Source organism: Anoplopoma fimbria, chromosome 1 (genome assembly GCF_027596085.1).
Source record: "Anoplopoma fimbria isolate UVic2021 breed Golden Eagle Sablefish chromosome 1, Afim_UVic_2022, whole genome shotgun sequence".
In the NCBI taxonomy this organism is placed as follows: Eukaryota; Metazoa; Chordata; class Actinopteri; order Perciformes; family Anoplopomatidae; genus Anoplopoma; species Anoplopoma fimbria.
Window position 1 is genome coordinate 25,138,594 of NC_072449.1, and position 19,817 is coordinate 25,158,410.

A 19,817-nucleotide genomic window follows, 5' to 3' on the forward strand; every position below is an offset into this window, starting at 1 on the left:
TCAAATATTCCAGTTCTTTACTGGTCACCAAACTTTACTTGAATAACCTGACTAAAAATGCTCTAAATGCAACCATTGCCATACCTGTATATACATGTTTAAATATACATTATACATTGATCTTATTCAGCAGCAGTCCCTTTTTTTGTCAAAAATATAACTTATAAGGACTTCTGAGGAGAGATGAAGGTTGTACTTTTACACTAAGCTACTACAAACTATTCAGAGGTTGCTCTCATTAATTTCAACTTGAAGAAATCTAAATTTGTGCTCCCTGTAAACCAACAAATGGAGTCACTGTGCCTCCTTAACGTATCATTCTGTGTTACCACCACTCAGTGAATAAGTTTAATGTGCTCATTAAAACACAGATCCAATTCCCCTCAGTGTAAGTCAAGGAAATGAATAGCTGGTAAACAACAACTCAGTAAACCATGTGCTTTTATTACCAGTGCATATTCATAGAGAAATCAAAATTTGTATTGGTGTGACACAGAGTAGTGTAAAATGCTTCAGACTCATCTGGAAATGGGGAGCCTTTGACTCTTTAAAGATGTCTCGGCTCCTGTTTGGCAACAAGTCAAGCAACAGATCAGGTGCGTGAAAAACAGAAGCTTCCTGGTGGACTTAACCGGTGAAATGGGGATATATCCTGTAGGTCGGTAAATCCCTACACTGGGGAGGGTGAGTGTTGGTGTTCGGTTGTTTAGCACAGTGCTGTGGGTTGTTATGTCAAACCAGGAAGTTGCCTTTTTCCTGCTCCTGGACCTGTTTCTGCTGTGGCACCAGGTTGTTCTTATGACATTACACAGAATGAACACTGGGTGGAGCAAGAGCAGCAACAGCTCTACTGGTACAGGTTTTTCACTTGGGCTTGGTCATGGCTTGATGTGGTGCAGGCAGAAAACAGTGCTCTGTCAGATAGCTTACAACAGTACCATAGGTGAGTGGATTCTAAAGCGGGGATGAATTTGCTGGCAAATATCATCTAATAAACTATCATTTAAATATGTTGCAACTGTTTCCTATGTAAAAGCCAAAATGAAAAATGATAATGAAAAAAAAAAACACTGTAAAACAGAATTCATCTTCCATCCCGGTCATTTTTGTGGTCTTGGATCTAGACTACATTTGCACAAATCGACTGTTTTTCTCCATCAAAAGCTAGTGCTATCCCAAAAAATAAGAATGTGTTGAGTTGTTCTATTGACATGCTGATCTAATTTGGATGGATTTCCTGAGATATGTATTCTTTCTGGTTTGTAACTGTCGCTAAATAAAGCTCTTTAATTGTTAAAGGCAAAACAATATCTATGAACCCATATCTTTAGCCATGAATTCTGAACAGAAAAACTTAGAAAACTTCTCGAAAAAAGATGGGGTTATGGCTTTGAAAAACACCGGCTCATGTGCACAAAAACTGATCAAATTTTTCCTGATGCACTGAATTCTGTTTTAAGGTGGAGTTTCCCTTTAGGGGAACGGAATGAAGTGTAAAGCTCTAAAGAAAAAAAGCACATCAATTTAGAAAAATAATTTGAAAATGCTGTGCTAGTGTATAAAATAAAATAAATTAGCTTTTTTTTATCTTTTTTTTTCTTTTTAAAACAACAGATATATTAACAAAAATGATTATTGTGCTGCTTACATTAGCAATAAATATGACACTCTTCTTCTCATAAGCATGTGCTGGGTATGTTCAAAAAGCACATTCTTTAACAGCTGCCATACAAAGATTGTTAAAATCCTGGAATGCTTGACCGCTGCTCTCTGAATAGCCAAAAGGCTGTGTGTTTCAAAATCATAGCACATACATAGGGAGTGATCCAATATACACAATATACATGTCTGTATATACAGTACATACAGCAAATCAATGCACAGATGGTGATGACATGTTTTTATGCGAAATGTCAATAAATGAGAAACTTTACATTTCATTGCCTAGCGTTGTTCATTTCACTGTAAGCATTAACTAGTTCATGAGAAAAGCAACCGATGGGTACACTGTGTAGTTGCCTGGACGTTAAGATTAAAATAAAACTTCATGCATTTGGACAAGTTATGGCTCATTAAATACTTCTATATCCTACCCTGTCCGGTCTCACAGAAAGTGTGGTTGGATAATACCATCAACAGCGTACAACACACAAAAATGTTTTTGCACATTCTCTAAAAGCAGTCCATAGCTTTAAGTCCATTACTTGTCCCGAGGATGCTACATTATCCAACTTTACAAACAACCTTCAATACACATCATAGGGAGGGTAAACTCAGGATCAGACACTTAATTCAATCTGGGAGATCAGCTGATGTGCACATCAACAGGCTGTGTTGGATTGCACCCTTTGTAATACATTAGTTGTGTCGTTGTCAGTGATTGCAGTGGTGAAGATGGCTGTCTCACGTCTCTACTGCAGGTAGCGGTAGACCTTGAAGCAGTGGTTCCCAGAGTCCGCCACTGCCACATGACCGTCAGATGTGAGGGCCAGACCCTGAGGGCCGTAAAGGGGGTCCGCTGATGTGTTGATGTAGGACAGGAAGGACCCTGAGCTGTCGAACACCTGGTTTGTCAAACAGCACAGAGGAAAGGTTAAGGGATATACTTACTTAAGTGTCCCCCCCTGCATTTAACGTGATGTAGTTTTCTCAAGCTAACCTGGATCCGACTGTTTCCCCAATCAGCAACAATGATATTTCCATTGGCATCCACAGCAACGCCAGTTGGAGCATTGAACTGGCCGTTCCCCTCTCCATGGGAGCCAAATTTAAACAGGAACTCCCCATCTGCATTGTACACCTGCAAGAGAGATTAGACAGGGAAGATGACATTCTGATGTCACACATAATGCAAATATGTTAAACAGGATAAAGGTCATAATTAAAAAAATATATAATACAACAAAGCCAGTCGGGCACAGCAGCTGTTTACCTTTTAACTTTTATTTTTATGTTTGTTTGTTTGATTGAAATTGAGTGATTTTAAATGCATGCTTGTTTGTTTCAATTGCTTTATATGCACCCCACTAGCAACGTTATTGTGGAAGACTAAGAGTGGGAAAAAGAATGGCAGCCATAAACCATTTATAAGTAACCCAGCACTTCATTCAGATTACTGAACGAGGAAAGTTACTGAATTTGTTAAAAAAAATAGGTTAGCTGTAGCTTTAGCAAGTTAACTTATTTCCAATACAGATATTTTTCCTGTAAGTCATTTATTCACAATACTTCCAATGCAGGTTTGCTACAATAATGAATGTACACGCATACTTGCAACACGCCATACCTTGACTGAATGGTTATGAAAGTCTGTTACCACAATTTCATTTTTGTTATTTACGGCCACAAAGTGAGGACCTGGAAGCAGCGGAGGACACAGAGAGAGAAAGAGAGGAAAGATGAATCATCTGCTGTTTTACAACATATGAGAGGAAGTTCCACACTATTTATGGACAACAGGACACACGGGACACAAAGACACTCTGAGAGTTGACGTTGGACAATACGTGAGACATGACGGAGCTGATGCATCAACATATAAAAAGAATGTAGATTTATTTTCGAAGTTCACATTTACAGGGAATTAATTACTTACTGAAAACAGGGCCAGATTTACTAAGCTTTTGTTCCAGTACAATGTTTGCACCACTTTTTTCTAAAAGAAAAGAAAAGGTCCATGTGAGAAATCAACTTGAGAGAGCCGGTGAGTTTCAACTTAAACAACTGTGCAACAACTGAAGCCATATGAACAAGGGATTCCAGTAATGCAAGCAAATCCTATTAACAGACTTTTTTGTTCAGACAGGCAAAGACAGGAGGCCATCCTTTACATCTTTTTCATGCATTAGTGTGCATAATGAACTTTTGCCTCTTTACAGCTGTGTCTTGTACTATGACGATCAGCTGCATGTTTACAGTGTAAGATCAATGCGACAATAAAGAGTCATTACCTCTGCGTAGACGGCAATAATTAAACAAGCAGCTATACATGCTAACACAAGTTAGACTCTAAATAAAAGGTGCATAGAAACATGCTGATCACTTAATAAATTAGATTTGTACAAAACAACATTCCTGTAAAGTTTGAAACGTAAATGAAATCCGTAAATCTGGCCCAACCACATGCCCTGAGACTTAACGCATCATTCATTGTGTATCCAGTCTTCCTGTAAGAGACTTCATTAACAAATACTTGTATTACACAGTACCTGCAAAGTGTCTGTCGGACGTTCCTCTGGCTCCGAACTTTGTCACCAGCTTCCCGTTTGATTGGAAGATGAAGACACAGCAGGCCTTATTATCAACCGTGATGATATGTCCATTCTTATCCACAGCCACACCTTTGGGTCCCATCAATCTCCCCGCTCCGATTTTGCTCTGTGACAACAGAGGGACATTTAAGGGTCATTCAAAGAAACATATTGAATATGGGCAGTGAAAACATTCTTTCTTGGCTGTGATCACTCACCTTGAACTTGCCATCCGAGGAGAAGATGCTAATCCATCTGTTGTCGTAATCAGCTACAATTATGTCACCGTTCACGTCCACTGTGACCCCTGTGGGCCTCTGCAGCTGCCCTGGTGAACGACCTCTGACCCCAAACCTCATCTTAAACTGGCCATCATTTGAGAATACCTAGAAAAAGAGAAATATTACATGCACCAAAACCTAAACAATTAAATAATTCAATACATGTTCATTTTAGAAAATGACACTGACCTGTATACACTGGTTGTTGCTGTCTGCCACCACAATCCGTCCATTACTGGAGGTGGAGATGCCTTGTAGGTTAGTGAATTCTCCTTTATCTCGCCCTCTTGTTCCTATTATATTAACACGACACAAGACTGCTTCAGCAATATGCATGTGTAAAAATAATGCAAAATCAGTTCTGCTGTACTTTTTTTTTTTGATGATCTCCTAAAATGTTTAGCTACTTGCCATTTTAACAGTTTGAACAGACAGAGGAAACATCGTGTGCCACATAAGGGGTCTAGCACTAAATACTCAAATTATCTAGAGATATGACTCAGTGTGTGCTCTAGCAAAGAACATCATACAGCAGCAGTCAGCGGCTGCTATAATAAAGAGCGGATCTAGCCAGTTATTCACCCACCCACTCTGTAGATCAGCTCATCCTCTATTGGGTTCTCCTTTTTCTTGGTGGTGCTGTACATGCTGGAGGGTCTGCGCACAGCCTTTTGTCGAACATGGCCTCCTCCTCCACTCGGGGACTTCACTCTTCTCTTCACGTCGTCTGGTGACTGCAGGACATCTGACGGCTTGACGGCACGCAAGCGAAACGGACTCCCCCTCACAGGTTGCTCATATAGCAGCAATGAGAAGGTGAATTCTCCCTCTGAGCGGACGGTGTATCCGACCTCATAGGTGCCGTTCTTGTTGTCAGCCACCTCAGCTTCAGTGCACCCTCCATCTGCAGAGATAATCTCTGCCCTCAGAGATGCATTACCAGTCTTCACTAGTTCTCCATCCTTGTCTTTAGTAGTGACTGTGACAGTGGTGTGCTGGCCGACCAGTGCGTGTCGCAGACCTTCGCCTGTGGCAACACTAGTATGACCTACAGTCCCTGTTGTGATCAGGACTCCCAGGTTTTGAATGGAGCGCCTCAGTCCATCCGTCTCCACCTGGCATTCCAGATGTCCATTTTCATGAGGATGTTCAGGAAAGGTGTGTCGTGCCAGGGCACTGACCCGCTCACCCATCTGCTTCTGGACCAACAGGACCTCAGTGGCGCTGCCGTGGCTCAGGGCCTGCTCTGTGAAGTTACAGCTGCTTTGAATGTTCTCTTTGCCCTGAAGCAAAGAGGTCAGCTGGGCCTGAAGCACCTAAAAATGTCAAAAGAGACAGAGGCAGACAGTCAGTGGCGCTTGTACTTAAATGTCCAACATATCTAAATAATAAAAATCAGAAAGACCTCAGACCTTCTGCTTAGTGCTGCAGATGTTTTCCACCTCAGTGATGAGAGCGGTCTTGCGTTGGTGTAAGGCCTTCTCCAGCTCGTCAAAAGTGTTACTGATTTCAGTCACTGCCTCATTTTTCCGCTCTGTAAGCTGCTTGGAGATCTCGTTCACAAGCTCAATGGCAGCCGTCAGCTGAGGTAGTCTGCCAGACAAAAGCAAAGACGATGAACACAAAATAAAACTTTCAAATGCATACTTCTAAGATCTTCCAAATGCAATCACACACTTCATTATGGATTGAAGAACTGAAAATCAAACCTGTTGCGCACAGCATCCAGCTGATTTTTTAGCGCTGACTTGTGCTGTTCCAGCACATCCCTCAGAGGAACTGTCACATGTTCCCTGTGTTCTCCCTCTGTACACTCCAGACACATGGCGGTTTCACATGACTCGCAGTAAAACTCCATCACCTGCAGATGGCGCAGTGGAGAACAAGACAACTAAACATCATTTATTTCTATTAACTGAAGGTTGATTTCTGACATATCCGACCTACTAGATATCCCCCTCAGTCCTTTCGTTTGCTTACCTTGCCCTCATGGTTTGGGCAAGAGAGGGGCTGACAGGCTGTAGCTGCACTGGCTGACTCAAGAACATTACAGGCCTCAGGTCGGCTGCACTCTGGGTCTCGCTGTAACACCTCCATTAGGTTAGTGATGAAGAAGTTGTTCTGCAGGGCTGCCACACCCTTCTCTGGCAAGATAGAGGTTTGTCTGCATACTGGACAGGACAGCGTCAAAGACTGGGGAGGGATGTAGTTCTGTAGGCATCTATAGAGAGACAAGATGTTAAAGACCTTAATTAGAGGACTGAAGCGTCAATTTAGCACATGTCAACATGGTGTAAAAAAGCAAAATGTTTTTTTAAGAATTGCTCAGAAGACAATAAGATTCTGTCCCTAACAGTTTTGTCTGGTCACAACAGAGAGCACCAAATAATTGAAATAACTGTGCTATCTGTCCCGTGTGGGAGCAACAGAGCCATGGAATTCAGGGCTTGCTGCCAACAATGCTGTTCTATAAAGAATGCCGTCTGTTTTATTGTTGCCAGGCTGAGGGAATGGTGCCTCACATCATAAAGTAGCAGTAAAGATGAGAGAATATTTGGCATAAGTGGTGTAATATTGGGTCATTACACATCATTCTGAAATGTCTTTTAACATCCCTTTAATGCATCCAACTTAAAGACCTCACTGCAGGAATAGGAAATAAAAAACAAAAACAATATGAACAAACAAAATAAACTATTTACACGTCTTTTTCTGGATTACGCAGAATACAAAACAACAAATGATTGTGCCTCTCGTCCTAAAATCTGTCTCATTTTTTAATTTTGATTAAAAATGTTTTATGGCTCATATTAGATTTTCATTATGTACTGTTCATTTTTCAACTGCCATATTAATCTTACAGCACTATTTAACTTTGAACCGCATTGGATGAAAGGTGCTATACAAAAGAAGTGTGATTGATTGGTTCAGAGCTTACTTCTCACAGAAGGTGTGCAGGCAGGGCAGGACCTTGGGGTTGTGATAATGGTCCAAACAAATGCTGCAGACCAGGAACTGCTTGTCGATCTGCCTGACCACAGGGCTGGTGCTGCCGGTCTCACGTTTAGCCATAGTGACGGACATTCAAATGGGGCACAGGGACCGCTTAACCTGCACACACAGGGTGGAGAGAACAGGAGGAAGGTCAACAAAGCCTTGAGGAAGTATTTTTTGCTTAGCCTCTGCATGAGCAAAGGAAGAAATGACTCATAATGCTGTAAACAGAACAAGACCTCATCCAAATCCTGTATCTGCTGGCATTTAATTACCTCACTTATTAAACTGTGTTAGTAGGATAGGCGTCTTTTTTTCACAAACAACCGCATAGCCAGAGGTTTTTTGACTTTACAAACGAACACCCTAATAAATGAATGCAGTGGAGGAAAAATGAACACAACGCGGGGCAGAACTCTCAGACGGGACAATTTAGCAGTCCAGGAACCAACATGTCTGTGTTTACAGTGATGTTAGAAGAGTAATACATATAGAAATATGCTGTTAACAAAAATGCTTAAATGCATCTTGTGTAATTCCTGGATATTTTACCATACACAATGTCCACAATGTTCTATTGTTTAACATTTGTTGAATTCCAGATGAGTAGTGAATGCCTGCTGGCTCTCTGTTCAGATGATAGTTGCTGTTACATGAAATTGTATCACTGGGTCAGGCACAGATTATCTCAGTGTGCCAATGACATGTTGTACATCTGTCGTATTGTAGATAAGCACATTAAGGATTACATGAACACCAAAAACACACTGCTTTAATGTGGTCAATAAACGCTGCTTATAAAACAGCATCAATCTGTATTTCAGGAAACGTTAGGATCATTCCAAACATTGGTCTGGTGAGGTAGTCGGCTTGTTTGTATTGTACCATTACAAAGTACTTTTTCCATTTCAGCTGTACACAATCAGAAGCTACAAGCCCTCTCTATTTCAGTTTTTTTCCCCAGAGATCATCTGTCCTCTAAGACCCCCTTTTATCAAAGAACTGAGACACAACATTGAAGAGAACACGTCAGTAGCCACTCGTCCTTTGTAGTTTTCACTTCATTTCTGCTGTTGTTGTCACTAAACATGTGTCATGCATCATCCTCTAATAACATGGAGACTGCATTGTGGCTCTTTAATGAAAGCTCTCCACTTCCACTTCATCTAGATTACATTACAGATGTAATGTTTAAGTATAGTACTCATATGAATATTCAAAGAATGGTGTGTGTCATCAGTGGCATGAAGAGCTCTGATTTTTTTTAATAATATTAAAATTTGAATGTATTGCTCTGTAGAAAGGAGATCAAGTAGGCTGTCTGAGAAACTATTAGGCCTACGCACAGGTGTTTTCTATTTTTTTCCTGTTTATTTTCTTTGCAAGACCATTAAGCAACATCCTGCCGGATTATGTTCTTATTATGTGGGCAAGGCTCATTTAGTTTCATAAATGCTCAGTTACATCATAAACACATCCAGTTGGCTGAGTGAGATACGGCTGATTTAATGCCTAGCACTAATGCTGCTGGAAGCTACCCTCTCCTGGACACTGTGCCAATCACACTAACTTTGAAAAGAATATCGATGAAAAAACTTATTGTACGAAGACATTTATATGAAAAGGGAAACTCTGATTAGTTTACATTCACATATCTTGAGATAGACCACAAATACATGATATGCTTGAGGTTGTAGTGCTAATGCACTCACTGTGAGCTGGAGAGGAGTGGAATGTAACAACTTGAAGTGTGCATTTCCCAACCATTGTGTTTGACTTGATTCAACTGCAAATAAACAAACATAAAAGCAAACCTAAAATGAAAACAGATCTCTGTCCCCAAAACAGTGTTGTGGATCAAAATGTGTTTATGTATCTGAGAAAGAACTAATTTCAACCAAAACTTGATCATATTGATAAGGATATGGACAAACACCATACTCATTGCAATTCAACACACCAGAAGAACAGAAAAAATCTAAAAGACCAGTGTGCATTTTATATATTTGTATTTGTTTACTGCACTTATCCTATTCGTAGTAGTTTGTAGCACTTATTATATTCGGATTAGTCTGTTGCAATTATTGTTTTCGTAGTAATTTGCCTCTGCACTATACTTTTGCTCTGGTTTATGCTTTAAGATGCTTGTTTAAGAAAGGAGATGCACTTATGACTTCTGGTGACTAGTAGTTCTCTTGAATACCTATGTTGAAGACACTTCCTGTAAGTCGCTTTGGATAAAATGACTGTAATGTAATGTAATATAATAATGGAGCTACTCCATGTTGCATTACTGCTATCGTTTATATCCCAGTTAAGAGCCATGATCAAGATCTAATTAATGCTAAGAAGATACACACAAACCTTTCCTTAGAAGGTAATGTCAACTCACCCATCACCTCCTCATGCGTCACAGCCCTATGACTGTACAATCTTTCAGCCTCGCCTCATCTTTCATCCACTGTTCCAACAGCAGGGTTTGTAATTTATCCTTTGAGGTTGCATCTAAACAACTGCTCTCTCAGTCTGACTCAGTATAATGCTAATCAGGGCCTGCTCATCACCTAGCACCAAGAGCTAAAGCTGACAAATAGAGCTATAGGCCCCTTTTCTTTGAGAGTAAGGAGAGGAAAAAGGAAGCTTTAAAACACCACTCCCTAAATTCCTCCTAGTTCCTTCCCTTGACTCCCGGCTGGCTGAGTTCAGGCACCACCTGTCTGTCTGTCTGTAGGGAGATGGGGACAGATTCACGGTGAACTGGGTTGCCTGTCTCACATGAGCAGGCAGCCCTCAGAGGCAGCTGTCCCTCTCTGCAACACAGAGCAGCGAGCTCTAACAATGGCATTCCAGATCTGCTCACAGCTCCCCACCCCACATCTCTTCCCCTCCCTTCATCTCTGTTCGTCCTTTCTATTGTCCTCCCTTTTTTCTCTTCTCCCTCTCAAAACCACATAAATGCGTTCATAGCATCAACAGTTCTGATCTCAGCCACAGACGTCTTGCAGATGGGGATTCTTTTTCAGGCGCGTGAGCCCCATTGTTGATCCTAGGCCTACTGACGAGGGAGCTGCACGAGCCCTTTCACTGTCCACACAGCCAGCCCTTCCCCGACCCGCTCTGCCCCCCCTCCTCCTGTCTCGCCTCAAAAGCCCTCCCTTCCCTGGACTGTCTTCCCTTCACATGGACTCTGAATTGCAGCAGCTGAACGATGACATCAGGAGGAAGCTTGAGGAGCCAAAGCCCTCAGGCTCCTCCCCTCTCGGCTGGCTATCCGTTGATTTAAGGGTTGCAACCATCTCCCCCGCCTTCCCTTCCCCCTTCCCTTCCCTTCCCCCTTCCCCTTCCCTTCCTTCCCTTCCTTTCCCTTCCCTTCCCCCTTCCCTTCCCTTCCCTTCCCTTCCCTTCCCTTCCCTTCCTTCCCCCTTCCCTTCCCTTCCCTTCCCTTCCTTTCCCTCCCTGCCTGTCCGTTCTCTCAGCAGCCCTCCTCGGCTCAGTTCCTCCCACTCACGTCACCACAGAAAGAGGATCTTTCTTTAAAAACGGTCGCTCCTTTACAACAGCTCTGGGTTGTTGTTCATGTGCTCCATGAATAAAATGGATTGAAATACAAACATAAAAGATTACAAAATAACACCAATTCAATAATTGCTGATTGCAGATTGTTTAAAAATATCATTTATCATAGCCTAAATATATGTCATATCAACACATTCTTACACCAGAGAGAGAATGGGTTGTTCATATATATACGTTCCATAAAATAGCATAGTATACTATAGTGTAGTAAAGTAAAATTTTTCCTGTCAATAAATCTAAAAAATAACAGAAATATTCCATCAGTTGAGAGAATAAACACAGCTCTGATAGAACTATGAGAGATACAGTAATAGTGACAGTAGAGTACAGACTAGTGACCTAAATCTGCAGCATACTGTAACGTTTGAAGCAGCATGTGACTAGATCTTCTTCAAGGCTCCGTCACAGGAACTGCATGATCAGCACTTCATACAGATGAGGTCAGTTTTTCAAGTCAGCATGGAACTGTGCTTTTTTTTCTGTCACACTGGAAGATGTCGCCTGCAGAAAATCCACCGAATGTGAATGTTGTTTGTAAATTCAGCTGTCTGAGTGCAAGGCATCTCTTGCCACTCTCACCCTGCATTACAGCTAAGTGGCTTAATGTCCTCCTGCGGGGTCAGGCCCTGTCTGCCATCTGGATTACTGTCTCTACCACACTCTGATGACACCATCACTTCCAGTCAACTTAAATCACAATCAGATAGTAAACACCCTAGGAAAAATTCACATAAACTTGGCCTGATACATAACTAATATGCTATTACCATCAGTGAAGCAGTGGCAGTCATTGCTTGTCCACAGACCAGACTATAAGTAGTTGATGAGCTCAGATTCAGAGAAAACATTGCTCTCAGCTTAACCATCTTGGATTTCGTCTGCTGCAGGAGGGCAGGCATGCCCCCGCTCTTCAACTCCCCCATAAAGAGATTATTTTTGTTGTTGTGAGTTGTGCACTTGGACTAGAGAGCTGTAATGCTTTCTGCAAATGAACACTCTAAAGCTTTGAAAGACTTCTTTTTATTACAAAAAGTAACGAGTCAAGACAGCTAGTACAGTGCATTTAACCACAATGTTGAATGTTGATGAATTGAATCAGTGATGTTATCTTTTTTATGGATGGGATAACATCCCACTTAGAATCAACCCAACTGAACAGATGATCTCACCCACAGTTATTCTTTTTCAACACATTTTTGTGGCATTTTACATATTATTATTATTTGATATTGATAGTGGATAGAGACTGAAAATATGGGGAAGGAGAAAATTGGAGAATGTTCTATCCAGCCAGGAACCGAGCCAAGGACTTGCTGGCCAGGGTATTTGGGCCTATGTTGTTTGTGCCCTAACCTCTCGGCTATAAAGCCTATCAACAGTTTTTAAGTACATATGAGAGCATTACATAAAATTCTGTAGAGAAACGATAGAAAATATCATTACATGGGTAACTCAGGGTACTTCCAAAGTGTGATGCAGATATCTATTTATTAGTAATTTTAAATTAAATTACTTTAATTAAAAAAAAAAATTCTTAATTAAAGTGTGTGCTTAAAGGTGACAGTTCAAAAGAAATGGATAATTGTTTTTTAAACTATAGGTAAATAATTGTTCCTGATGTAAACTGGTTTTGGATTATCTTGGCTAACTGGGAAATGGTTCTAAAAAGAAATGTTGCTATTGAGTAATATTTCTTGCTTTTAGCACTACAAATGAATGTACTGGGGTACAGAAGTCTCCATGGCAAAGATCTTGAAGACTTGGCTGATAAAACAAAAATAGCCCACTAGGCCTGATATTAAGGCTGATTTGTTTTATCTCTACATATCATCATACATGCAACATCACATATAAAATAATCAAACTGATGTTCAAAGGAATTAACTGTGTTCTATGAACTGTGTTGCACAATCTGCGCATGTCCATTACTCGTCTATTACAATCACATCATTGTGACACGATTCCCCTGAAAGTTAATAAACGAAACTGTGACTACTTAGGACTCCAGGATGTTTGCACTTTAAGGGCCATAAAAAGGTATTTCCCCTGTTTCCTCTTCCCCTGTTTGAGTAAGAGGCCACTACCTTTTCCTCAAACTGCATCCAGTATTTGAAGACTGTGTTACTGTCATTTTTGTTCCTTTGTTAGATTATATAAAAACATTGTTAGCAATAATGTCTCTGTAAATCTGTGATATCTGCCGTATGTGTGACAGCAGAGAGGACTTCAGACTTAGAGACTTCAGACTACAGAGTTTTCAAACCGTTTAATTTAACCGTCAGCTGTCTGCTGGACCGGTAAACCTGGGAGAAAGTCTCAGTGACCTGAAATAGGAAGTACTGGCCCTAAATGATGTGCTGTACAGATTGTGTTTAAATATAGATTGTAGTTTATGTTTCCAGCCACATCTGTTGTGTCCCTGTGCATGTGTCATCATGCAGTTATTGTTCCTGCCTACACTTCGACTTGAGCAGAACAATTTCTATCAAAATCAATCAAAATCTAATGATTTTGATTGATTTTGTTTTGATGAAGTTGCAAGGAAGCATGTAAATTGTAATAAAGAAGTACCTGTGTTTGACTGAGAAAGAAAGAAGGCACAGTTAACATAAGTAAGTTATGTACCAGAGAATTGAAACGATCCAAAGGGATGCATTATTATCCATAAATTACATTTCTAAAAAGCATTTGGAATTGTTTTTGGTTTCCCATAGGTAGTAAATCAAAAAACAAATGGGAAATGTGTTGAGGGGCTGCTGTGGGGCCAGTGAGGGTGCCTGGCTCTATGATGACTCATCAATCATTATTCACAGAACACAGAAAGCCCTTCATCTCAAACTAACAAGCTCCCCGTACACTTCACTGCCTCGGATGAAGGAATCTGTCTCGATGCATCAGTCTCTGTCAGACCGGTCATAGCTGTGGACGTTGGGTTTCACATAATGAAATAAATACTATGTCTGTGCACATAGTGTATAACAGACTCAACATGACATACAACTATTTGAACCAGTGCTATTTGTTTATTATTTATATTATTTTAGTGGCGCTCAAATTATCCACAGCTGGGCTCAGTGTTTATGTTTGTAGTGTTGAATATGTAACTGACTAAATCTGTACATATCAATAGTGAACAACTGTAGAAATTGACCCTAATTATAAAGTACAACTAGTTTCAGTACTTCATCATTAAAATCGCCTTTATTATTATTAAGTATGTGTGCACATGCGAGGAGTTTTCTTTTTCAATGTACCTACATAAAAATAGAAATAACAGCTGGAGACAAGGACAAAAAAGCTGGGGAAAAAAGGTAAAGAATAGACAGGACTGCTATGTACACAAGTGAAAAAATAGGTGTAAATATAAACATTGTATAAATATATATATAAAAAGCACTAATGACAAACAATAAAATAATAATTAAAACTGTACTTCATCAGACTAACATCATGGCTGTTGTCTTTCATATGCCTTTGTTTGCAGACATTAGATTGATAAGATCTGACAACTACTGAGAGAAGGCGACAGAAAGTGACAACATCACGTCGAGTACAGTAGTCAATAGAGTTTTTAATCAACACTGACACAAAAAGGGAGTGAGGAGACAGTTGTGTCCCTCCCAGTGAGCCCACTATCATAAAAGGCTGGCAGAAGACAATGCAGCATGCAGAAAGTGTGTCTGCAGGCACAACATGCACTGCAGATTTTTACAAAAGGTCGATCAGTGCTTGAGCACAGGCCCCTGCCTGCGACCCTCATCCACCTGCAGTAAGAGCTACAGACTGTGGTGTCTCATACGGTGACTCAGATCACATGATGTCTTGTTGTTGTGTGGAAACCCACTGGCCGTGTTTTGTTGGATGATTTGATGATACCAACGGTCAGTGTGCAACGCCAGTGGTGTCGCAACTTGTAAACGAAATGCAACTTTAAACACGACGAGTGAATGTTCAGAATGAATGTGGAACTGGATGTGACTTTGGCACGACAGCTTGTTGAGCAACACAGTGGGAACATTAGAATAATGGATTTGTGTCATTGCACACATTGTATAAGCTTTGATGTGAATACATGCTTCTTCATATGGTTATGTTATTGTGTACTTGTGTTGCATCATGTACAGAATCTAGGGGAAATGCCCTCAAACAGCGAAAGTGCTGACTTTCATTAAAATGGCAAAGCCTAAACAAGCAGTTCAGGAAAATCCATCTTTAAAGAAGGCCCATTACATAGTCTAGCGCTTGGCTTTGATCAATCTTAAGTGTAGACCTACCATGCATACAGAATATTGAGCAGAATAGAATCAGTTGTAGTCAACATGCATATTCAGTTCCCAGTCTGAAAATGAGCCATGAATATGTATTGGGGGAGTTGAAAAATCTAGAGATGTTATCAATTTACCAAGTTTACTATAGGATGCTTTTATGGTGTGCATATACAACATATTACATTTTTTGTACTTTTTCTGTACTCTCATAGGCCAATGCCAAAGTTATTGCACTGTAATATGGTTAATACCTACACTTCGGTTCAGTCTTTATTGTCCTGCAGGGGAAATTGTTTTTTTTCAGACTTTATGATGAAAAGCAATAAAGGCTAAGAGGGCAGTATAAGGGACAAAACGCATGTAGAGGTCCTGCCACAGGCCTCATTTACATGAGCATAATGTAACCTGGAGATTAAGTTGTTATTACGACTGTGAATAATCAGGGCAAATGATCCTGATTAATCAATCTATCAATCAATCTATTTATCAATTTCTTTATCTTCAAGTTTGCCTGGGCGCACAAACATTTGATTTAATTTTGACAACAATAGGGTCCAGCTACATCTTTCCTGTCATATGTTTGTGTATTCATATGTGTATTTAGAGGTTGTATCTAGTCACTTCTAAGATATAATTCGTACTGTTCCTGGCGGCTTACACTTGGTTACTATTTTTTTGGATTTACAAAGATGTATTGAAACCAGTACCCAAACAGTATTGGGTACTGGTAGAGTCAACATAGCACCCTTGTTTTTAACATAGTTGTACAAATGCTGCCAGTCCTGTCAATCTAAAAAAAAAAAAAAAAATGGACATGATGTGAGACTCAGAGCCCATTTATACAAACGGAATGAAACCCTGAAGTCCAGAGTCAGACATGTAACCCCTGCTAAGCATCTGCCCTTAGGCGCAGAATCCAGGACCGTCTGCAGCCTCCCTGTGACCCAGTGCAGACAGCCAACTGAGTAAAAGCAGCCAAACATCTTCATCATCTGCACTTATCAAGCATGTGACATTTGAAATGAGCCATATTCCAAAAACAAAAGACCAATAAAAAAGGAACCACTGAGCCATATGCTCACAGTCATAGGCCAGATGTTTGAAAATGATGCATTGGCTGTTCCTACTGCTGCTGCTGCAGTACAATGCAACACAAGGATTCACAGGATGACATAAGCAAACAATACTGATGATTCACAGCGATACACCCCATACATATTCAGATTAGAAAACCAAGGAGAGACCACTAATCCTCCAAACAAAAGAGCATGGATGCCTGATTACAGAGCCCAGCCCTCAGACTGCAGCAGAGATGCCCACCTGCTCCACAGAGCCAGGGCTGCCTAGGAGCTAAAATGGAGAAGTGAGTGGGCTGGTTGAGGAAGCAGAGAAGAATCAGAGCAGTGGAGGGTTCTAGTGCAACAGTTGCTCTTAAATGAGGCTGGAATACAATGTGTTTAATGAGAGATGGATAAAAAACACAGCATATATCCTAAAAGTAAGGGACTGGGCCTGTGATCTACCACAGCACAGATGCTTGATGGGATTCAGTAATCAATTATTCATTTGCACTCATTCCAGTCATTGTACTGTGTTATTTAGGGACTCCACAAACAAAGATGAGAGGGCAGAGATACGATTTCATGAAAAGAAGTGAACAGCCAGAGTGTACTCACATGGACAGGCCGTGTCAGCATTGCAGGCCGCCGAGAAAGCTTTCCATTGTCAGTGTCCCCAATCCTCCGCAACAAAATCCACAGCCCGGGCGACAGAAAGGAAAGGGCAGGGTCTGTCTGGGAGGAGAAGGGGGCAGTAAGGAAGAGGAGAAGGGAAAGGAGGAGATTAGGGGCGTTTCTTACATGCAGCATTGGTCAGATGGCTGATGGGAGGAGTTGTGGAACCCAATAGCATATGGAGGGGGTAGGGAATATGCAAAAGAGATGAAATCTCAGGCAGTGACTGCTGGATGGAGTGTGTCTGGTGCAAAGGGGTTTGGCTTCCTTAGATCCCTCCCATTTCCCCTTAAAAGGACAAAGGATGCAGTTTATTACCCCTCACAGCTTCAAATTGAAAGGAAGCACAGCATTTTTGGAGTATAAAGACATATACTGCTGCATAGAATAACCAGGACATTATCCTGAAAGCTACTTTAGTTCAGTGGATCAGTTTCACAGCACGTGTCCTGTAATATTTTCTTGGAACTTGAATCATGAGACCCCAATTTCCTGCATATCAAAAGTCAAAAGGGAAATTGTTAAGTACTATTATGAGCAGGGAAATCAGAGGGTGCGGGTGAAGGCAGGGGGACAGGGGGAGGCCTGTTTGTTCTGGTATGGATGATACAGTTATTTGGGTCAGGTGGTGGTGGTATGGGGGTTGGGATCAGCGCACTTGATGAGTCTATTTGAATTTATAGGCTGTGTTTAAATGGGAGAAAATAACATTTTCACCTAGAAATGCAAGAAAGGGGTATTTTAAGAACAAAGCAAGATGCTCAAGTCTGCGCTCAATGGATCTTTCACTCAGTAGGTTTATGGGTAGGGGAGTGGGGGATGGGCCAACGCTCTAGGTAAAGCCTAATAAGAAGGAGGATAACAGAGAAAGAGATGAATAAAAAAAAGGTGGAAATGTATTGTAATGTGGATGCTGTGTTTGAGGCTACTGAGGATTTTCAGGCGGTGGGGAGTTTGTTGGGGATGGGACTTGGGGTGAGACGCAAACACAGTCATCTTTGGGTTTTATTCTGGAACGTGGAGTTGCCATGGAGACTGCTTCCATCATAGTTTAGTCAAGATGGCTGATGCAGTCTGGCAGCACCAGTGAGCAGGTCACACAATACAGTACCTCTCACTGCCAATACTGACGAGACAGTCAAAATAGCTTATGACATGGTTTGTACCATGTTGAAGATTTCAAATTTTCAGAAACATTTGTACATTATAACTAACAGAAAAGCATGAAAATATGTCTAATTTGCTAAGGCTAAATTAGTTTGTATTCATTTAAGAGGCTAACCCTTATTAGGAAAAAATATATCTTCAAGGTTGCCAGTAGCAACTCATAACTGCCTGGCCCTGCAATTTACTTGTAATAGATATGTAGATAACAATACAATTAAATCATCGACATGTACATGTTGTACAGCAGATGTATAACATTTCTAACAAATGATGTAACAATACAAGCAATCCCATAACAAGAGCCTGGGAGCTTTACATTTTCAGCATCAAACATTAGAATACAATCATTTTAGAGCTGTATAAATATGTTGGTTGATGTTCTGTTCGTGAAAATACATTTGTTATATGAAGATGTTAATCCTCTTAGTTGGAGAGCAAAGTTACCTTGACCTTCGACCTTAAGGGATTCTCTTATTATAACATGGGTATTCATACATATTTATTTACCACTCTCACTGATTAGAAATACAGTTACAGAGAACAATTTGTCAACTAATGATTTAGTGACAATGCTATTTGTTTCTGTGTAATTTTGATGGCTTCCATCCCAGTCTTATAAACATTTAATACCAAAGAAATATAGAAAGCATTCAGATCACTTCTGTTGGTGTTTAAATTAGGACAAAACTAGTAGGTCATTTTCTTGACCTCACTGTAACACTTCAGTCTAACAGCTAGAAAAGGTCCTAAAAAGAGAAATATTACAGTCATAAATGCAGTGAGGCTGGTTCCTTCCATCATAAAAGGCAACCAGCCGTTGGCCCTTCAACCTCAGCAATCTCTTGTTAATTTGCGATCAGCACACTTCCATACTACTGACAGTCCGTGGTTGAGCTCTGCTCATATACAGGCTGCATTTGTAACACTGACCCATTTAAGCTCAAAACAATGGCTGAATAGAGCGAGACCCTGAAAGAATCATCAACCTTCTGCATTTTTGTTGTGACAAAAGATGAACGCAAAGATGGGGCAGCTGTGGCGTAGTGGAGAGCAAGGTAGCTCTCCAATCAGAGGGTGAGTGGTTCAATACCCGGCTTCGGCAGTCGATGTGTCCTTGGGCAAGACACTTAAGCCCAAGTTGCTCCTGAAGGCTTGCCATCGGTGTGGACTGGATGTTGCATGAATGTTAGTTAGAATCTGATGGTGGCACCTTGCATGGTAGCCTGTCATCAGTGTGTGAATGGGTGAATGATATATGTAATATACTACTGATTGTAAGTTCTGCTAAATAACTGTAATGTAATGTAATGTAATGTAAAGAGACAAAAAACAAAGATTCATGATGTAAAACTGAAAAACAACAGCATTGAATTCAAGTAGTCATTTATCAAAGTATCAAAAATAAACCAACATTTTACATACAGTCCAATCTCTCTATGCTTTCTTATGCCACCCAGTATTCATTTACTTTCTCAATTAATTCTGCAAGGTTGCACATTTCAATCCTGACAAAGAACACACACTCAGTATTCCGCCAGCAACACCCAT

The 19,817-nt window shown here is 40.6% G+C and overlaps 1 protein-coding gene across 2 annotated transcripts; it reads right to left on the bottom strand.

Moving 5' to 3' along the window:
* Window positions 1-424: 424 nt before the first annotated feature.
* Window positions 425-17,151, bottom strand: LOC129091555 (tripartite motif-containing protein 3-like). Of its 2 annotated transcripts, none has more exons than XM_054599226.1 (13): window positions 17,046-17,151; window positions 7,470-7,642; window positions 6,512-6,752; window positions 6,241-6,392; window positions 5,944-6,124; window positions 5,118-5,847; window positions 4,721-4,824; window positions 4,469-4,636; window positions 4,209-4,377; window positions 3,596-3,655; window positions 3,287-3,357; window positions 2,660-2,800; window positions 425-2,564 (listed from the first exon to the last, which is right to left on the bottom strand). In XM_054599226.1, the coding sequence occupies exons 2-13, from the start codon at window positions 7,613-7,615 to the stop codon at window positions 2,412-2,414; spliced, it is 2,316 nt and encodes a 771-aa protein (XP_054455201.1). In that variant the 5' UTR covers window positions 7,616-7,642; window positions 17,046-17,151; the 3' UTR covers window positions 425-2,411. The 2 variants fall into 2 exon arrangements, with proteins under 2 accessions (XP_054455201.1, XP_054455209.1); XM_054599234.1 differs by lacking the exon at window positions 17,046-17,151 and adding an exon at window positions 9,918-10,071.
* Window positions 17,152-19,817: the final 2,666 nt, after the last annotated feature.